Raw genomic sequence first — 21282 nt, 5'->3', positions numbered from 1 at the left:
ACCTAAGTCTGCCTATCTCATATTTTATTTAGCTAATAATGTTGAACCGTTTTTCCCCCAATTTTTTTATTTAATCTTTTAAAAATCTTAAAACACATAACAAAAAACAACAACACATAAAATGGAAATGGAAAATTAATTAAATCAAAGCCACCCCAAGTAACTGCTAGTGCAGAGTTTGGCAAATGGATTAATTTGTTTTTTTTCATTTTTAAATAAACCATATTCAAAAAGTCATTTCTCAAACTTGTATGGAAAACTACACTACATTGAAGGACCATGAAAACTACTTTTGATCACACCTGACCATTTACGCCAGGGGTGTCCAAACTGTGGCCCGGGGGCCGAATGCAAAACTCAGACCAATTTTTGTTGGCCCTCAGACTTCCTCCTAAATTGGCCCAAACAACAAAAGTAGTACTTTTTACTGTAAAATTTGGAAAATTCAAACATGTTTATGTTATATTAACCTAATAATAATGTTCCAAGTCTTAATAAAGGTGTGGAGGCTCATCAAAACAATATCAAAAATTTCGAAGGGTTCACTTCATTGTCGGGTTGTCTGTGGCCCTCTGCTCCATACAAGTTTAAAAATGTGGTCCTTGGTGAAAAAAGTTTGGACATCCCTGATTTACGCAAACAGGGCTGTGGCACGTACGCACTGCAGCCAGTCTGCATTGAGAAACAATCTGATGTCACGCGTTCAATAGTGTGATTATGCATATCCGGAGGCTGCACTCTTGTGAACTGCACTTGGATGCCCCGCACTCAGACGCCCGTTCTTCTTTTGCTTGATGCTTAGTGATTAGTGATAAAACGTATCTTCAGGGCAGACGGCAATGTGTCAATGTCAGTGGGGTTAAATCTAGTCTGTGTTAGGACCACTGTGGCCTGCTATGTCTGCTGCCAGGGTGTCATCCACGTGTCTGCCAAAACCTCAACTCTGGCAAAACAGAGGTTGACACAGGCTCTGCTCAACATTCTTTTGATAACTATTTCAATGTATGCATTAATTATGAGACAAAATATTTAGGAGTCATAATTGATAGCAATCTAAAGTTTCAAAGCCAGGTCAAGAGTGTTCGCAAATAGGTTAAACTAAACTTGAACTATTTTGTTTTTCTCAGAAAGGAGCTGCTCTGTTACATCTACATGCCGTGATAGTCTCACATCTCTCTTCCTGTCTCACCTCATGGTCACAGACCTCGCCCTCGACACTTAAGTCATGTACATGAGGTGGCATCATTGTGATATCATCTTAAAACAGGATCTTTTCACAGCTGAAAATGTTGTAAATTTTAGCAAATTGAAACGTTTGACAAATCAGACACCAGAGCCTCTATCAGTGAAGACTGTGTAATCCCATAGTTTAGAACATCTTTTGGAGAGTCCGGTTTTTCTTTCATTTGATCCAGCCAGTGGAAATCTCTTCACTGACTTGAAACTGACCTGAACATCTTCAGCAGACGTCTGAAACTGCGGCTGAAATCAGGACAGATTTTTACACATGCAAATATGAGTGAAATTCATGTTGTTATATTGCATACCCACAGTACTCTTACTAATTGGGTGCCAGCAGATGTATCTGCAGGCACCATATGTTCTTGTTTATAATGTTTTTGTACTGAATTGTTTTAACAGCCTCCAGGTGGTAGACTGGTGTTGAAAATTAGCGTTTTTGCTATAACGCTTGAAACAATGCATCTGGTTCCACATGAACCACATGAACAGACTGCAGTGGATTGGAGTTTGTGTAACAGGCAATCTGCAAGTAACCCACACAGGTCCCAAACCACACCAGCACTGGAGTCAGTGTACACAAGAAATCTACTGCTCTGCACATGCACACGGCTCTGTCATACAGGTCATGGTCAGGACACGATCAGGACACGGGGCAATGTTCTGCTGAGGGAAATTTTAATTTCTCCAGGTTAATAGGTCAGGTCTACACAAATTAAAAACTGTAAGGGTCCATAAACCTATGTTTTAATAAGATGAAAGAAAATGCTATCAAAAATCAAGATGAATAAATTTGTGATCATGTTATTCCCCATATCGCCCAAATCTATTCCTATGGCCCAGCACTCTATCTAAGTGACTGAATACTTTGTAGAAATAGGCATATTAAGCCCAATGCATAACACATTTGTTATGTTGGTGGAGTAGAGGAAATACAGAAGCTTAGTAGGTACAAACCCATATGAGCTGTAATGGTGCCCTTTACAGATGAGGCGTATACCAGCGTTATAAAATGTCAGGTGTGTCAATAGTAAGTTTTTACATTTTTATTTACAGTTGTCTCCCTCAACACTCAATAAATATTACATCTCTTATAACAATTGAGAACATTTCTGTAAATAAGCACACCTGTATCACACTTCTTCTTAACTTAAGTTTAAATCAGCAGCTGGTAGTATCAAAATATCTAAAATATGTAACAGTTTTAACGATATTTGTTATTTTGACTCTTATGTTATTTAAATTCGGCTCATGACATGGGTAGTTACATTGCATTGTTCACTCTAGTACAGGTCTTTGTTGGTACAGCCAAATGCGGTGCCCTCTACAGATGAAGCACGTCGTCTGCTCCAGTTCTCTTGGTTCTCTCCCCCATGGTCTCTCCCCCTCCTCACTCCAGTATAAGAAGAGCAGCTCCACGGCCACTCATTGCTAGTTTGTCTGTGCTACGGTCAGTAATAGTTTTGGTCATTTAGTCATGGAGAGATGCAGCAAAGTATTATGTATATTACATATTTAAACTAATAATAATATAACATAATTCAGAACAAATTATATTGTTTTTAGGCAAACAATTATTGAATACATTTGACATAATTGACTGATTGCCAGCCCATAATGGACCAGACTCTGAAGTATAGTTAACCTGTATGTTTGCTGTTCAAAAGTGACAAATAAACCGGCTTATAATGCTTTTATAATGGTTTGGACATGTGTAAATTTGACTGCAAGGCCTAAACCTGGACAATGCCTCAGTGGCCTTTTGTTTAGTTTAAGTTAGTATGAGTTAGTTATGTTTGTTTTCTGGACAAATAGCCACTCCAGTTCATTTGAATGCTAATCCTTTCCCGCACCGAAATGCCAAACACAAATTTATTATATTTGTATTACATTCATACTGAACAAAACTTTTTCAGACGTATAAAGTCTAGAAACGCTCATGCGGGCGCCATGGAGACGCCCGGAAAGACCGAGGGGCGTCAGAGTGCGGGGCATCTCAGTGCGGCTCATGAGCGCGCAGGCTCCGGGTCTGCGCACTCTCCCTGCTCCACGCAGTGACGAACAACAGGAACTAGTGAAACTTTCCTGCTGCACAGTATTCCGCCTTTTTTGGACAACTTCGGCATATTTTTTATTTGATTTCAAAATTGACATTGATGTTATACACGGCGTGGAATACTCTTCTCCGATAGTCGTGAGGTAGTGAAGCGTAAACAGAAACTACATTTGCGATAGAAAATGTCATCCCCAGCTGCGTCCTGTCTCCTGGCTAACTACTCCATTGAGCTCCACGATGTGCAAGTTCATAAAGTGAGTGATCATTTACTGCATTTGAATATAAGGGAAAAGGCCTTGATGCTGTTATAATTGTTGTATATGTTTTGTCTTCAAACAAACAGAAGAGAAAGGCAGTCAACCTTCAGAGCTAGCATGGTGGTAATGTCATGTTTTTATACTAACACTGGGAAGTCTTCGCGTACGTGGGTCGTTTCATGCGAAAGGAACGATTCTGCTAAAAGTTGCGGAGTTGGATTAAAGTTGGATTAAAAGGTGTCGTTTGCTTGAGGTTGTGGCTAAAAGTACATAAAAATACACGCAATATACTCAAAAGTAAATATTGTGTCTCTCTTCCTCTCGTTTTAAAAGTAGGCCTAACAATATTAACAGATGAGTATCAGTGCGGTGTTTTTAGGCCTATGATAATGGCCAAGAAAATTACAAAATGAATAGTTTATGTCTAAAAAGGATCTCCAGCAAAATACCCGACTTCCTGGTTGGACAGTAGATGTGACATAGGTAATTCCATAACTATTACCTAGTAACCATAGTGTAGTATGTATTGCTGTCCTATTATTTGGTCTTTTTGACATATCCACTGTATTAATTGTTGTTTTGTTATTAATCCAATTTAACATTGCGCTTAGTGAAATCTGATCTGTTCAAAGCCCTTCCATGGCTATAAACATTGTGATACAGGTTGTATCTGTCCCTATCAAATAAACACTGAATAAATAAACAAAGTCCATATAAATAACACAATAGAAACAATTTGACAAAAATAATAATACATGATGATACCTGTAGCAGGTGGATGGCTTTGCGCTCACTTTGTGCATGCGTTAGAGGAGCTTCTTAACCCTTGTCATGCCAAAATCAAAAGTATAGTGTCTAGACCAGACTCGGAGAGACTTATCCATGCGTTTGTCTCCAGTAGATTAGACTGTAATGGCCTGCTCACTGGCCTCTCCAAACGAGCTGTAAAACAGCTGCAGTACATCCAGAACGCTGCTGCTCGGGTCCTGACTAGAACCAGGAAGTACCATCACATTAGTCCTGTTCTCAGGTCTCTGCACTGGCTCCTGTGGCTCAGAGAATAGACTTTAAAGCAGCTCTGGACCGGCCTCCTGCTGGTGCCAGAGTCAGGACTAAACATGGACCGGCCTCCTGCTGGTGCCAGAGTCAGGATTAAACATGGACCGGCCTCCTGCTGGTGCCAGAGTCAGGATTAAACATGGACCGGCCTCCTGCTGGTGCCAGAGTCAGGATTAAACATGGACCGGCCTCCTGATGGTGCCAGAGTCAGGACTAAACATGGACCGGCCTCTTGATGGTGCCAGAGTCAGGATTAAACATGGACCGGCCTCCTGCTGGTGCCAGAGTCAGGATTAAACATGGACCGGCCTCCTGCTGGTGCCAGAGTCAGGACTAAACATGGGGAATCTGCATTTCAGTTTTACACAGCTAAAATCTGGAAGTCTTTCTGAAGATGTGAGACAGGCCTCTACTCCGGCAATGTTCAAATCCAAGCAAAAAAATGTTTTGTATGTGTGCATATGACTGAAATTAAAGGCGGTATGGACGATTTTTCGGCGATTTGAGAACGCAGGCGGAAGTGCACATGCGCCCTGCCCCGTGTGGACCGATACAAAACACACGTGCGTTTGTTTATTAGCGCAACGGAGCGCATCGCATCGCTCGTCTCCCGTAGATTTCTGTCCACTTCTGCGTCAGCTCGAACTGTCTTTCTCCGTCTTCATTTTGCCCCGTACACTGAGGGAACTATATTATGATAGATCCATGCGCTTAGGCACGCGGAAACGTGGGGACGAGCCTGACGCGGCTGCAGGTGAGCGGTAGGTGCGTTTTATGATTGATACGTGGCAGGACAAATGATTTATCCACGCCACGAGGAAATATGATAAAAAATTTGCTGAAAAAAATCGTCCATACCACCTTTAATTAATTAGCGCTCTCCTCTTTTATGCCCTAAATATTTTAATGCATTTTTTTCTGTTGTGTGAAGTACTTTGAATTGTCTTGTGTGCAATTCAAATTTGAATTGTGCTATTCAAATAAACTTGCCTTGTTAGAACAATTTTATTTATTTATTAATATTAAAAATAATGTATTTAATTTTTTTCGTGAAAGGGTTCTTTTATTTTTATTTTTATAAATGACCAAAGATAAATAATACCTTTTGAATAGGGCTGCACAATAATATCGGTAATCGATAATTATCGGTAGGTAATGGTAAATTATGACGTCACACCGATAATTATATTTTCCACCGATAATTTGATCCTATAATTATAAACCCAAAATACATAGATTCAGCCACTTTTCCTCAAAGTTTTCTCTCCTTACAGTCTGAGCCCGGCTCCGTCCCCTTCACCAGCTACGTATACGTATACGTATGCATGTGTGCATGCATGCACGCATGCACGCACACATGCATGCACACAATGCACACACACATGCACACATGCACGCACGCACACTAGAGATGCACCGATTCCAAAATTCTTGGCCGATACCGATTTCCGGTTTTTAAGGAGGTCTGACCTGCCAAAACCGATTTTTCCGATACCGATTTTCTATCTAGCACTGATTTTCCCACAAACTACCCAGTATTATATGAAAAGGTTGCATGTATACAGGACACACGTTTTATAATATAAAATGTAATTTATTTTGTGGAAATCAAATGAACTATTTTCATATAGTAATTTATACATTTGTAATTTTACACATTCTTTTGAATGAGCTGGAACCTTCTGCAGGAGAGGAAGCAGGTGGAACATGAGGAGGGTCAGTCCCAGAGCGCTGCCAGGGGCAGGGGCAACAGGGGCAGGAGCAGGAGCAGCAGGGGCAGGGGCAGGGGCTACAGGAGCAGGGGCAACAGGGAGGGCTGAAGTCAAATCCAGATCTTAAAGAACAGCAGTTATATTTCGGCCCAGTACATTTACTGCAATATTATTCAAACTTTTACTATTATAAAAACAGTATAGTAAATGAGGCACATATGTTGCCAATATCATTTTCCAGTTTCATCAGCTCTTTGATAACTTCACACGCTCACTAGAAGCACAATGAGCTGTGCACTATAGATTCTAGAGCACAGCTGATTGTGTAAACATTTCTTTGAGGCTGTGGGACAGTTAAATAGTCCTGACATTAGATTGTAGTCACTCATTTCACTGTTCGAGTCAGTAATTTAAGTTTTGTATCCACGTAATGTGATCTCAAATGCATCAAAGTATTTTTAAAGTCTCATTTCAGGTGGATGAGATCTCTTGTTAGTATTAGCTTCTTCTGGCCCCTTCATGTAATGTGTCCCTACTCTTCTGTAGATAACTCTGAATTAACACATTAACTCGTCAAACACAAACCAGCGCAAATTATTTTGACCGCATCAACTATCAACACGTAGATTTTAATCGTCTCAAAGTTGTAATAACTTACCCCACAGTCCAGTCTCCTCTGATCCTCCTCCAGGCTCGCGCCTTCTTGTGTTCCACCAAAGTTGAACAAATCTGAACTTTTCTGCGACGAACAATTTTAACGCTTTGAAGCTTATGCCTGTCAAAGCGTCTAGAGCGGAAAACACCAAAACGCACCCGCGTTTCCCGCGGCGAAAAAGCAGGAATCGCGCCGCGGGAAACGCATGAAGTGTTCGACACACGTTTACATAGACTTTAATGTAAACTGGACACTTTGGCCGCCGCGCTCTGAAAGAGTCTTGTAGTTTTTAGCTGTTTTGCTCTGGGCGCGTTGAGCTGCTACGCACCGCGCATGCGCGCATGCGGGTCAGTTTGGATCGGCCGAAAACCGGCAATTACGACATGGACCGGCCGGTCACCGATTCTGGCCGATTCGACCTAAAACCGGCTTTTTTAATCGCCGGCCGATTGATCGGTGCATCTCTAATATATAGAAATAATATATATATACAGAACTATATACTAACTAATATGGCCTGGAGAAGAGTGGGGGACACATAGGAAAAAGGAGTCCATTTCTCCTGCAGAAGATGCAGCTCCAATGGTTCCAGATTGAAATCAAATGAACCATTTTCATATAGTAATTTATACATTTGTAATTTTACACATTCTTTTGAATGAGCTGGAACCCTCTGCAGGAGAGGAAGCAGATGGAACATGAGGAGGGTCAGCCCCAGAGCGCTGCCAGCACCTCCCTCTCAAAGCTGGAGGACTCTGGCTCCAGGACCTCTTCCTTGTGGGCCTACAAAAAAAAAAAACACACATTGCAATTTAGATGACACAGGCTAAAAAACAAATTGTAATCCAACCAAATGCTTTTACACACCTGTGGGTGCAGCAGAAGGGCCAGCATCCCCTGAAGGAGCAGGAGCAGCAGGGGCAGGAGCAACAGGGGCAGGAGCAGGAGCAACAGGAGCAGGAGCAGCAGGCAGGTCTGAAGGCAAATCCAGATCTTCAAAAAGAACATTATACAGCAGTTATATTTTAGCTCATTTACTGCAATATTATTCAAACTTTTACTATTATAATACAGTATATTAAATGAGGCACATATGTTGCCAATATCATTTTCCAGTTTCATCAGCTCTTTGATAACTTCACACACTCACTAGAAGCACAATGAGCTGAGCACTATAGATTCTAGAGCACGCATGCACGCACACATGCATGCACACAATACACACGCACGCATGCACGCACACATGCATGCACACAATACACACACACATGCACGCAGGCACACATGCATGCACACAATGCACACACACGTGCACACGTGCACGCACGCACACACGCACGCATACACGCACACATGCACGCACACATGCACGCACACATGCACGCACACATAGAACAGCCTAGAGAGGGACAAAAACATCAATGAAGACAACTGTGCAATTGTGACATTGTCAGAAAGTCTCATTGAAATGAATGAAATTAAATGAGTAATAATATAAAGATACCATTTGTGGGGGGAGGGGTGTTGTAGGCGGAAAGGCAGAAGGACAAATGTAGACTGAAAGCTGGGCTTACACTGTGCAATTTTAGATGATTTTAGATGATTCTAAATTACTTCAAATCTCATACTGTGTAAGAAACATGCAAACCCCACACAGAAAGGCTGGGTCCACCGTAAATCGAATTCTCGCTGTGAGTTTGAATCCATATTCATGCATTAGCATGCTTGGTGCATGAATATTCTGTAAATCAAGCCTTGAGGTTATGCTGGGGGGCTTTAAGACTTCCCTTGCTACTGCAATTTAGGTTGAGATGGGAGAGTTGCCTTTTTATTTGAGACATATACAAGTCATGTTGAGTACTGGACAAACATACAGGGACATGGGGAGTGCCATCCTACAGTTAAAACACTCTTGCCATGTTGGGAAAGTGGAAAGGCAAAGACATCCTGACCACCTATCACTGCAGTTTATACTGTACAAATGATGGCAATTTTGATGGCATTTTCAGTAGAGATCAACTGATATATGGAAAAAGTCCGCATATCGGCCATCGGCTGTAATTTTGTCACCAAGGCCGATTTTGATCAGGCACTTCTTGGGCGGCGATAGAAGGACCCCTCCTTCAGATCCATGCTTGGCTTCCGCACAGCGCAGTAGCGCCGTGGAGGTGTTGGAGAAGGCTGGGCTCGACAAACGGTAAGATCCCTTTCTCCCTTTAACTTTAAGCTAAAGTTTACAGCGTGGATTACAGCGTCTGACTATTACATACTGCTTTCCACTCATGACTCCTGAGATTGTAAACTTAAAAAGATGTTTCACTTATGTAATTGTGAAGCTGCCTTTATCAGCGTGTTGTATACTGTTAATGAATAAACATTTTAGGAATAAAATAGATATTAGGAATAAGTGCAAATGAATTAAATGCATAATATTGTTTTTACAATTTTACTAGTTTGTGTTCTCTTTGAAAGGGAAATACTGTTAAATGTTTGTTTTTGTCAATAATTAACATTTTATTATTTCTTGCAGGCAATGGCTGCACAAAAATCCAATATGGGACTACTTCAGCAGGCTACATCAGGGAATGCAAAGTGTAATATTTGTAAAAATGTTGTGGGGAATCAGACATGTAGAATTATTTAAACGTCCATAATCTTCAAATATTGCTAAAATAAGCATTTAATATTGTTTTTGTGATTTTATGTTATTTATAAAGTAGTGTTTTAGTTTGGATTAAAAAAAATGATTATACTAATGGTGAAGCTTAAACCAGGCAAGTACTTTGTTTGTTCTGAGTGATCTACCGCTGCTCAAAAATACATTTTTATGTGTCTTTAAATTGCACTGTCAAAATATATGTAATTTGCCTGCATCTTTTGTAATGTCATATTTTAATTGAACTTTGACATTTTAATACTTGTTACATTACAGTTGTTTATTTACTTACTATTTACTATTTACCAAAAAATCTGCTTCGGCCATAGAAAACCAATACCGGTCGACCTCTAGTTTTCAATGGGTAGAAGAGGAGAGAGTGGAGGAAGCCCTTATTTCATCGAAGTGTATAAAATTTGTTTGCTTACTTGCAAATATTTGTCAAATATATGTGGGTGTATCAGCGTAGCTGCGGCGCTGGGATGAAGGGCAGTTTTGGGCGCAACACAAGCAACCAATACAGTATTGAGAATGTACTGAATCTACTGATGTTATATTGTGAAACACACACTGTACCGCAGTTGTACTATATACGTAACTACTGTCAAACAACACAGCATTTATAATTGTGTGTAATATTAAACAAACTTTTAATAGGCTGGCTCAATAAACATATTCTAAAACTAAATAACCTATCCATCACACAACACCACATAAGAGATAGTCAAATACTGGATGTGTCAAATCATGTGTTTTCTTAGACCCATTGTTGGGTTAGGAGGATTATTCATGGGTGTTTATTTTTCACTTTTTTATTATTTAATTTTAATTTTATTTTTTTTTCAAAATGAATAAAAACATAAAACATCTAGAACAAAATAACAAACAGGGCAAGACCAGAAATAAACAAATGAATCAGAATTTAGGAGGGTGTGATATTGAGCTGAAATAAAGTATTTCTTTAGACCCCAACCACCTTTCTTTTGGTAGTTGTAGGGTCTTAAATCGGATATATATATATTATTTTACCATGCCATATAAATCTAGCGATTGTTATTCTACTTGCCAAATAGCCAGTTGAGAATAGAAATTGGAGTCTGGAATTGATAGAGAAATTTGGTTCATTTAAATTAATTAATCCTCTGTTTTAGACCAAAATATGGTGTAAGGTTCCATTTTTCTTTATAGAAGGTATAGTTTTTCTCTAAAATTGTTGACAGGCGTTTTTCTTTCTAAAAGTTCTGCTTGAACCCTTACTGTGTCAGTGAGAGCACCCAGTTTTAGAGAGAAGTAAGACATGCAGCAAATGATCAGAGCCGGGATTCAACCTCACAATGCTGTGGCAACACAGAGCCTGGCATTTGTGCTGCCACCTTAACTACTCAACAACATGACATTATTTTAACTCTCTATCAATCAACAGTTTTTGTGTGGGCCACAGCACTCCTGCACCGTGAAAGCTTATGGATCAACATTTTGATCAATCCCCACAACTGCAAGTCACAGTAAATAACTAGCCCTATTTAACAGGGCATTTGGACACCCATTAAGTTAATATTCATAGTAAGCATTTGACTATTATTTGTCAAGGCCTTGTCCTATACAGTTCCATTTCTAATCTAAATACATTGCAGTGTAACTCTTTGCTATTTCAGGTGGATGAGTACCTGCAGAACCTGCAGCTCACCGATGAGGCACTAATGGATTTGTCGATGCGTTTTCGCCGAGAGATGGACAAAGGGCTGTATCGAGATACTAACCCCACAGCGGCTGTCAAGATGCTGCCCACGTTCATTTGCTCCACACCCGATGGAACAGGTAATTAACCTTTCATTCTGAAAAATGTGTAGTCATCATGTTTTTTTTCTAAAACCGAAGCAGTGCTTGTAGATACTTAAGTCTTGCAGAAGGTATATGATGTGCCCTGGGCAACAGCAGGAGAGAGGAGACTAATAGTGTAGCTGTGCAGAGTGGGCCGTTTGAACATGGGAGTGTCGGCCGAAACTGCCAAGCTATTTCGTGCCGTGGCTCCTGAAACTGCTGGGCTATTTGACCACGCCGGGTTAGGGTCAGGGTTTGGGTTTGGGTTTGGGTTAGGGTTTGGGTTAGGGTTAGGGTTAAGATTAGGGTTAGGGTTAGCCATGAGGCTATGGCCGTGCCGCGGCTCCTGAACCTGTTGAGCTATTTCACCACGCCGCGGCTCTGTTGCCACGGCTTTTTAACACATTAAGTCTTAATGAAGATAAGTCTGTTATCTTAAGTTCGGGAGCAGGACCACACCCCCTTCCACGTCCCTTCCGGCGGCCACAGTATTTAAACAGGCCAATCAATTACACCTGCGTTCGTTACTTCATGCGTTGCAAGATTTACCCTCTGAAGCACCAAAACAAACTTTCGACTCACCATGGATCTACTGAGCCTTCTTCCTTCCGACGAGGACCTGATCAGCCCATCCCAGGCTTCGCCTCCACCATCCCAGGAGACCTCCACCGGGGCGCATTTCGGGCTACCACCTCGCCGCCCTCGGTCCCGGAGCCGTTCACCCAGGCGCAGTTCTCGTTTACGTTCCGTTATTTCTTTTCCCGTTTCGCCTTCCTCTCCTTTGTCCCAACCCAGTACACCCAGTAGATTCATTACCAGACTCCATCCTCGTTCAAAAGGCAAAGCACCAGCCAGTAGACGGGCGTCCCGACACGGATCCCCACCTACCAGCACCTACTCCAGATCCCTCCGCTCTCCCGGGTCCTCCACGCGGCCTCGCCGCTCTCCGGAGGCCCTTATCCGGCCCCGATCCTCGCCCCAAACACGTCCAATACGGACTCGGCGCTCCTCTCCGCCTAGACCATCCGAATGGACAGTGGCAGGTCTCCAGCGAGCGTTCAAAAATAAGGGCATCATATTCCACCGCACCGACAACAAGAGCACGCTATTTAACCTGCTCTTTGACCAGCACAACACTCCAGCGCACGCCCGCTCTAACCGCGCCGTTCCGAGGTCAGGAAGCGGTGCGCGCTCCGCTCCTCCAACTCACGGCAAAGGTGCCGCAGGTTCTTCCAGAAGAGTGAGTCTTTCTTTCACGTTTGCTTGTCCTGCACCGGGCTGCGCTTCAAAGTTCTATACTTTCCTTCATAGTTTAATAGTTCAACAATTTACTTTTCACCGTGCTCACTTCTAAAAGCACTAGTTGCCCGATCACCAATTTCTTATTTTTCTGCCCCGGGCACTCCTCTAAGGACACGTTTAATAATGGGTACTCGTCAATCGATCATATTAATATACCACATACGCATAATTGACGAGATTCCTCAACAAATAATAAATGATAAAAAATAAATAAATAAATAAATAAATAAATAATTAAATTAAAAAAAAAAAAAATTCTAATATACAAATAAATATTAAACTCCTCCCCTTTCCCCCTCATTCCTTTTCAACCCCGTCCTTTACCCTGGCTCTCGCTCACCCGCGCTCTCTTTCTCCCCCTCCCTCCTTCTCCCTCCCTCTCGCTGGATTCATGCGAGGCCCCACTCTTATCCAGCGAAAGGTTGCAATTTTCTCTTCCTGGATCACTAGGCCTCACTTTTTCTCTCATTTATTCCTAAACAAGTAAGTATGTCTCTTCTTCATGCCCCCTCTTTCTTGCTCGCTCTCTACCCCCTCATGCTCTCTCCCCCAGGCACCGGGATGCCAGATCTCCTCCTCGTCCCCCCCCTAACCGTGAACTCTACATTTACTAAATACCTCTCCCTCAGGCACCGGGATGCCAGATCTCCTTTTCGCCCTTCCCCCTAACAATGAACACTACCTTTTACTAAACATCTCTCTACCTCATGCCAGTTCTCCTATTTCCCCCATCTCTAATCCCCCCCTCGGCACCGGGATGCCAGGTCTACCTTCTTTCCCCCCTCGGCACCGGGATGCCAGGTCTACTTTCTTTCCCCCCTCGGCACCGGGATGCCAGGTCTACTTTCTTTCCCCCCTCGGCACCGGGATGCCAGGTCTACTTTCTTTCCCCCCCTCGGCACCGGGATGCCAGGTCTACTTTCTTTCCCCCCTCGGCACCGGGATGCCAGGTCTAACTTCTTTTCCCCCTCGGCACCGGGATGCCAGGTCTACTTTCTTTCCCCCCTCGGCACCGGGATGCCAGGTCTACTTTCTTTCCCCCCTCGGCACCGGGATGCCAGGTCTACTTTCTTTCCCCCCTCGGCACCGGGATGCCAGGTCTACCTTCTTTCCCCCCTCTGCACCGGGATGCCAGGTCTACTTTCTTTCCCCCCTCGGCACCGGGATGCCAGGTCTACTTTCTTTCCCCCCTCGGCACCGGGATGCCAGGTCTACTTTCTTTCCCCCCTCGGCACCGGGATGCCAGGTCTACTTTCTTTCCCCCCGCTTTACCGGGATGCCAGGTCTACCTTCTTTCCCCCCTCGGCACCGGGATGCCAGGTCTACTTTCTTTCCCCCCTCGGCACCGGGATGCCAGGTCTACTTTCTTTCCCCCCTCGGCACCGGGATGCCAGGTCTACTTTCTTTCCCCCCCTCGGCACCGGGATGCCAGGTCTACTTTCTTTCCCCCCTCGGCACCGGGATGCCAGGTCTAACTTCTTTTCCCCCTCGGCACCGGGATGCCAGGTCTACTTTCTTTCCCCCCTCGGCACCGGGATGCCAGGTCTACTTTCTTTCCCCCCTCGGCACCGGGATGCCAGGTCTACTTTCTTTCCCCCCTCGGCACCGGGATGCCAGGTCTACCTTCTTTCCCCCCTCTGCACCGGGATGCCAGGTCTACTTTCTTTCCCCCCTCGGCACCGGGATGCCAGGTCTACTTTCTTTCCCCCCTCGGCACCGGGATGCCAGGTCTACTTTCTTTCCCCCCTCGGCACCGGGATGCCAGGTCTACTTTCTTTCCCCCCGCGGCACCGGGATGCCAGGTCTACTTTCTTTCCCCCTTCGGCACCGGGATGCCAGGTCTACTTCATTTCCCCCTTCGGCACCGGGATGCCAGTTCTACTTCTTTCCCCCTTCGGCACCGGGATGCCAGTTCTACTTCTTTCCCCCTTCGGCACCGGGATGCCAGTTCTACTTTCTTTCCCCCCTCGGCACCGGGATGCCAGTTCTACTTTCTTCCCCCCTCGGCACCGGGATGCCATGTCTCCTCCTTCCTTCCCCCCACCCCATCCCCGGGCACCGAGATGCCAGCTCCCACACTTCCCTCCGGGCACTGGGACGTCCAATTCCTTTCATCCTTCCTAAACACCACCATGTCTCATTCGCAGACGCCCCACGCCCGTTCCCCAGGGAAGTCCGTCGCTCCAGACTCACCTACGCGAAATCGCTTTCCCGCTGGGACATCTACTTCCAGGAGGCCACCTTCCCATCCCCATGGTTCGAGTAGCCAGCCAGGAGTGGTTCCATTCCAACCTTCCCCGGCTCACGCTAAAAGTTCCCAAGAGCCTCTCATTCATCAGCATTCCACTTCCGGTACCATAGATTACTCAGTGGTCCCAACTTCCCAACCCCCCGCGCCGGATGCCCTACCCTCCGTGGCCGCGCCACAAACCACGTCATTTCCGGCTTGGGCTTTGCCCTCCGTGTCCTGGGCCCCACCTTCGACGTCGTCAGCCCGGCCCCACAGCACAGCCCAGGTCTCAGCTACGGTGTCGATCCCACCTTCGCAGCTAGCAAACTCATTCATGCCCCAGGTCAGCCACCAGCAAGCAACGCTCTCCTTTACATTTCCAAACCCCAGCTATCCCTTTCAGGGACTGATCGGCACAGTTCCCGGTCCAGCCCAATTCACTCTGGCATCAGCCATTCCTCCGACCTCCGTTCCAGCACCGAAACCTTCATCCATCCCCAGCAACATCAGACAGCAGATCATTGCAGGTAAATACGTGGACCTGGCTGAACTCCTTCGTCCTCCCTCCCTCAGGGCTGGCATGCCCCGCGTCATCGAAAGCCACGACGGGCTCTACGTCATGCGCGACCCTATCCCCTCGCGTTCTAAAGAACTCACCCCCCTCGAATTCGCGTTTGCCTTCAGCCTGTTTAGAGACATAATCTGCTCCATGTATCCCAATCGCCGTGAAGAATTCGACTCTTACATGACCCTGATCCTAGATCTGGCCATCAGATTCAGTGGCCCAGGGTTCTATCAGTATCACATCCTTTTCTCCTCCCAAGCCGCTGCCCGACTTCAGCAATTCAATCAAAACACATTCTGGGGGAGTCTTGATCAGGAACTTTATTGCAGGATTTTTGCATCTCGAGCTTCAGTTTGCTGCAGCTTCTGCGGCGCCCCATCCCACCCGGCCACCGCCTGCGTCTTCCCAGCCAGAAGGCCTCCAACCCAGGCTCAGGCCCCGGCTCCGGTCCGTCCAGCCACTCAACCAGTTCCGATCCCACCAATGTCTGCAAAAATTCCAATTCCCCAAGGCGTCGACAAGAGAGGCCGTCCCATCATGCTTCAGGGCGGCAAAGCGATATGCAACAATTTCAACGCCTCTCGTTGCACCCTATCCCAATGCAGACTCCTGCATACCTGCTCCTTCTGTGGCGGAGGGCACTCTCGTTCGGCGTGCCCCCACAACCCAACATCATGACTATGCAAAGTTTCCACACCCATTCAGATTCCCGCCTTGTCCAAGGCACTACAGGATCATCCAGACCCAGAATTTGTCAGATTCCTCATCACCGGATTCTCCGAGGGTTTCCGGCCCGGCCTTATTTCTCTTCCATCCACTTCCTTCACCTGCAAAAACCTGCAGTCAGCCCTGAAGGAACCAGGAGTCGTGGATTCTCTCCTCGCTAAAGAGGTAAAAGATGGCCACATGATTGGCCCCTTTACAAATCCTCCATTCTCACCCTTCAGGATCAGTCCCATCGGCATAGCAACTATAAAATACTCTGGCAAAAAAACGCTTAATAATTGATCTCTCAGCTCCCCACGGCTGTCACATCCCCAGCATCAATAGCCTCATTCCAAGCGACGAGTTTGCACTCAAGTACGCCACTATCGACCACGCCATATCTCTAATAAAACTGGCCGGCCACGCTGCCTGGCTATCCAAGGCCGACATCACAAACGCTTTCAAAGTGCTCCCCATCCACCCAGATTTCTGGCGTTTCTTCGGCGTCTGCTGGAAAGGTGCCTTTTACTTTGCTGTCCGTCTCACCTTCGGATGTAAAAGCAGCCCCAAACTGTTCGACTGCCTATCCGAAGCCCTCTGCTGGATCCTCCTTAACAAACATGATGTACCATTCCTGGTTCACCTTCTTGACGACTTTCTGCTCGTCTCGCCAATCTCGTCCCCTCCGGCACGCGACCTGTTGACTCTAAAAAACGTCTTCTCGTCCCTCGGGGTTCCCCTGTCGGAAGAGAAGACCCTGGGTCCTTCCACCTCCCTAGAGTTCCCCGGCATTACCCTCAACACAGTCAAATACCAAGCTTCCCTCCCAACAGAGAAGCTGAACCGGATCTCCCTCCTCCTCAGTAACTTCCTCGTCGCCATTTCATGCTCGAAACGGCAGCTCCTCTCACTCCTTGGTCATCTCAACTTCGCCATGCGCATCATTCCTCAAGGACGAGCATTCATTTCCCACCTGTTGACACTAGCATCTTCCGTTAAATCCCTCCACAGCGTAATCATCCTAAGCAAGTCGGTCAAGTCAGAGCTTCGATTCTGGCACTTGCTACTTTCCAACTGGAATGGTATCACGCTTTTCTATCGGGACATCATTTCAGCCCCATTAGACATCTCTCTCTTTACAGATGCTGCACCATCAGCAGGCTTTGGGGGTTATTACCTGGGCAGGTGGTTCTCAGCCCCCTGGCCCAATGAGTTTCTCGATTTCATTCATAAGTCCGGTCCATCCTCCTCCGCCTTATTCGAGATCTATCCCGTTGTCATTGCCACTCTTCTCTGGGGCCCCGAGTGGACTTCCACGTGCGTGGCTATTCAATCCGACAATCTCGCAGTCGTTGACATCATCAACAAAGGCAGAAGCAATGCACTTCCCATCATGCCTTTCGTCCGCCGCCTCACCTGGTTGTCCATCAAGCACCAATTCATCGTCAGAGCGAAATACATTCCCGGTTACCTTAATTCTGTTGCCGATTCTCTCTCCCGTTTTGCTTTTCAGAAATTCAGGACATTGGCTCCCGAGGCAGACCCCCTACCGATTCCTGTCCCTCCATTTTCAGCCACCACATTCCACACATGAACCCCGCTCTGGCCGACCTCCTCTTCATCTCCCGATCTGCTATCCTGCACAGCTTCACTCCCAGAACGTTGTCTTCCTACTGGACCGCCTGGAACAGCTTCTGTTCCTTTCACAACTACTTTAACCTGCCTTTCACCTCTCTTGACATTCTCTCATTAACCAATTACATCTCGTTTGCTTTCACCTATCTTACTCTAACCCCTGGTACCATCAAAGCTTACCTGAGCGGCATCAACTTCTTCTCCAGGTTGCTCTCAGGCTGCTCTCTTCCCGTTCCGGTTTTCACACAAGCCATGATGGTCATCAAAGGCTTGCAGAGTCGCCCAATGATCCGCAGGATGCTCCCCCTCACGTCAGATCTCCTTCTTCGATGTCTCGTCACCATCAGATCCAACCTCCTGCACCCTCACATCACCCGCACCCTAGAAGCGATGTTCCTTCTCGCTTTCTTTGGTTTTCTCCGTTGCTCAGAGTTCGCACCCTCTACCTCAATCCACGACCCTTCTCGTCACCCTTGCATCAAGGATCTCCAACTAGCATCCAGCGACTGCTTAGTTTTCCACCTCAAACAGAGCAAGACCAACCACAGCGGTAACTCAACCCCAATTTTCCTATTTAAACTCAACTCCGTCTTGAGCCCCTTCGAAGTCCTTCTAGACTTCATCTCGTACCAGTCTATGCACGGCGCCTCTCCTCACGACCCGCTCTTCACAACCGAACTTGGCCAAATCGCGACCAGGTCTTGGTTCATTCCATTCTTCAAACTTATTCTTACTAGGTCCAACATCTGCCCCAACTTCTTTTCCGGACATTCATTCCGCATCGATGCTGCTACTTCTGCCTCCAGTCGCGGAGTTCCCGACCGCTTCATCAAAACCATGGGACGTTGGTCCTCCACGGCGTTCGAAATCTACACCAGACATAACCTCAGCGACCTTCAGTCCGCTCAATCAGCGCTTCTTCCATAGGCTTCTTTTGGGGTTCAAAGGCCCGGGAGCCTACAGCCCTCATCTACCGAAGCCCCAAAACGGCATCCATTGCTTATACATACTTATTATTCATTTTCGTTCTTCAATAAATCTGTTGCATCAAACATGGGGTTGTGGTCCTTGCTAGTGAAATGAAGATAAGTCTGTTATCTTAAGTTCGGGAGCAGGACCACACCCCCTTCCACGTCCCTTCCGGCGGCCACAGTATTTAAACAGGCCAATCAATTACACCTGCGTTCGTTACTTCATGCCCCTCCCTCCCACCCCTTCTAAATCTTCTGCTTATCTTTCAGACAGGGGGTTCAAAGGCCCGGGAGCCTACAGCCATCATCTACCGAAGCCCCAAAACGGCATCCATTGCTTATACATACTTATTATTCATTTTCGTTCTTCAATAAATCTGTTGCATCAAACATGGGGTTGTGGTCCTTGCTAGTGAAATGAAGATAAGTCTGTTATCTTAAGTTCGGGAGCAGGACCACACCCCCTTCCACGTCCCTTCCGGCGGCCACAGTATTTAAACAGGCCAATCAATTACACCTGCGTTCGTTACTTCATGCCCCTCCCTCCCACCCCTTCTAAATCTTCTGCTTATCTTTCAGACAGGGGGTTCAAAGGCCCGGGAGCCTACAGCCCTCATCTACCGAAGCCCCAAAACGGCATCCATTGCTTATACATACTTATTATTCATTTTCGTTCTTCAATAAATGTGTTGCATCAAACATGGGGTTGTGGTCCTTGCTAGTGAAGTACATTTTGTTATATGGACAGGAAATATTGCACCAGTGATGATTGACAATATGTTACAGTATTGCACATGATTATGAGAGCTGAATGACACATGTTCAGGACACATGTTCTAACAGTGTACATTGTAGAGTCTGACAGCAGCAGGAAGGAAAGACCTGTGAAACCTCTCCTTCACACAGAGAGGGTGGATTAGTGTCAAGAAATTACACATGAATCAATGCTATTCCTTAACAGTCAGAGAACATAATTCAACTTAGAATATTAAACAACACAGAAACGTCAGTCTTTTGTGTGGCTTGCAAGGAAGAGGAAGGCTTAGCCGAGGCATTTTTATTAGAATCACACATAAAAAAGGCGGGTCACATTTCTCATTGGTCAGCTTCACATCAAGGCACTTGTCTTTTACGACTGTCTTTGGTATTGTCTTTAGAGATAAAAGCCTTGGTGAATGTTCTACCCATCTGGTCCCTGGGGACCATCTGGGAGGAACGTTCCTCACAGCTGCTTTTACAACATCTTCACACCTGTCATTAGAAATACATGCCTTTCCCTCCCCTCAGGCTAATGATGTAGATAACTTTTAACACACAAATATAATCATATATTTACATTTTATCACAATTAGTCTGTCACTGAAGCTGCTCTCCAAAGCGGCCCCTGCAGCTTGGAACCCCTTACAGTTGGAGTTGAGATTGCATGAAATGTTCACAATTAGGTTTTTTTGTTAGATTAAAAAAAACAAAGAGATCAAAATCTATAAAAAATTGTCTGCGCTTTTAAATGCATTTTTGTTACTTATAGTAATATAATGTTTTAAAATGTGTGTTCTGTTAAGTCTTTAGTTTGCATTAGGTAAAATCTAATATAAAGAAAAAAAATATTTCAATTTTAATGTGGTTTTCAACTCAGAAACTAAAATGTCCTGGCTCTTGTAGAGAGTATTGGGAGGATTTAGACAATGATTCATATAAGTGCACTATACTGAACATTTTCAGAGGCTCTGAAAATGTCTAAAGTGTAAGTGTCTCACAAATTGAAATTATTGTTGGTTTTTGACCGCAATAAGTATTAACTGCCCTGGTTAGAGGTAAGAAGTCTTCAGAGTGACCAGACTCAACGCGCCCATTCTGAAAAGCAAGTGAAATAAGATGGAAGTGGTCAGAGAGGGTTTAAGAAACTTAATTTATTAAAAGCAAACATTCTGTTTTTCTTAGGAACAGTTCAGAATATGAAAAATAATAATTAGATAAAGCTTTAGCTGTGCTGTTTGCAGCTGCAAGTCATTATATCAAAAGTATTTTATCTAATTTAAGCCACGTACTTTTGAGCCACATTTTATAAAAAAATATATAACCTCTTGCTTTAATTGAAAATCCAGATTTGCGAAACGTTTTAATTTGGAAATGTAAGCGTCCAGATTCTACATACACAATAATAAGGAAGAAGATAGTGAAACCTGTCCACACTGTCCACACACGGCCGGGCTCAGAAGCATGCGCCTCATGGAAGGCGCATGTAATGAAGCCTCTCTGAGTGAACTTTTACTGCGGTTTTAGAATGAATCTGTGAGCCTAAAACACGCTTCAGAAATACATCTCATACATTATCAAGAATATGGAAGCACTGAGCACATGGTCAGGGTGTTTTATTTGTTATAAACAGAGGGAGAGAGAGTGACATATCATTTGCATT

The 21282-nt window shown here is 45.0% G+C and overlaps 1 protein-coding gene across 1 annotated transcript in view; it reads left to right on the top strand.

The window, feature by feature from the left end:
- Positions 1–3297: 3297 nt before the first annotated feature.
- Positions 3298–21282, top strand: part of hk2 (hexokinase 2) — a 76146-nt gene continuing 58161 nt past the window's right edge. The window contains exons 1-2 of the mRNA XM_072432793.1: positions 3298–3549; positions 11290–11452. Of these exons, the coding sequence (XP_072288894.1) occupies positions 3478–3549; positions 11290–11452 (235 nt within the window). The 5' untranslated portion in view covers positions 3298–3477. The remainder of the gene's footprint in view (positions 3550–11289; positions 11453–21282) is intronic.

Source organism: Eucyclogobius newberryi, unplaced genomic scaffold, assembly GCF_026437365.1.
Source record: "Eucyclogobius newberryi isolate DKJ021-1_F unplaced genomic scaffold, fEucNew1.0.hap1 SCAF_6, whole genome shotgun sequence".
Classification (NCBI taxonomy): domain Eukaryota; kingdom Metazoa; phylum Chordata; class Actinopteri; order Gobiiformes; family Gobiidae; genus Eucyclogobius; species Eucyclogobius newberryi.
This window is presented reverse-complemented; position numbering and strand designations above follow the sequence as displayed.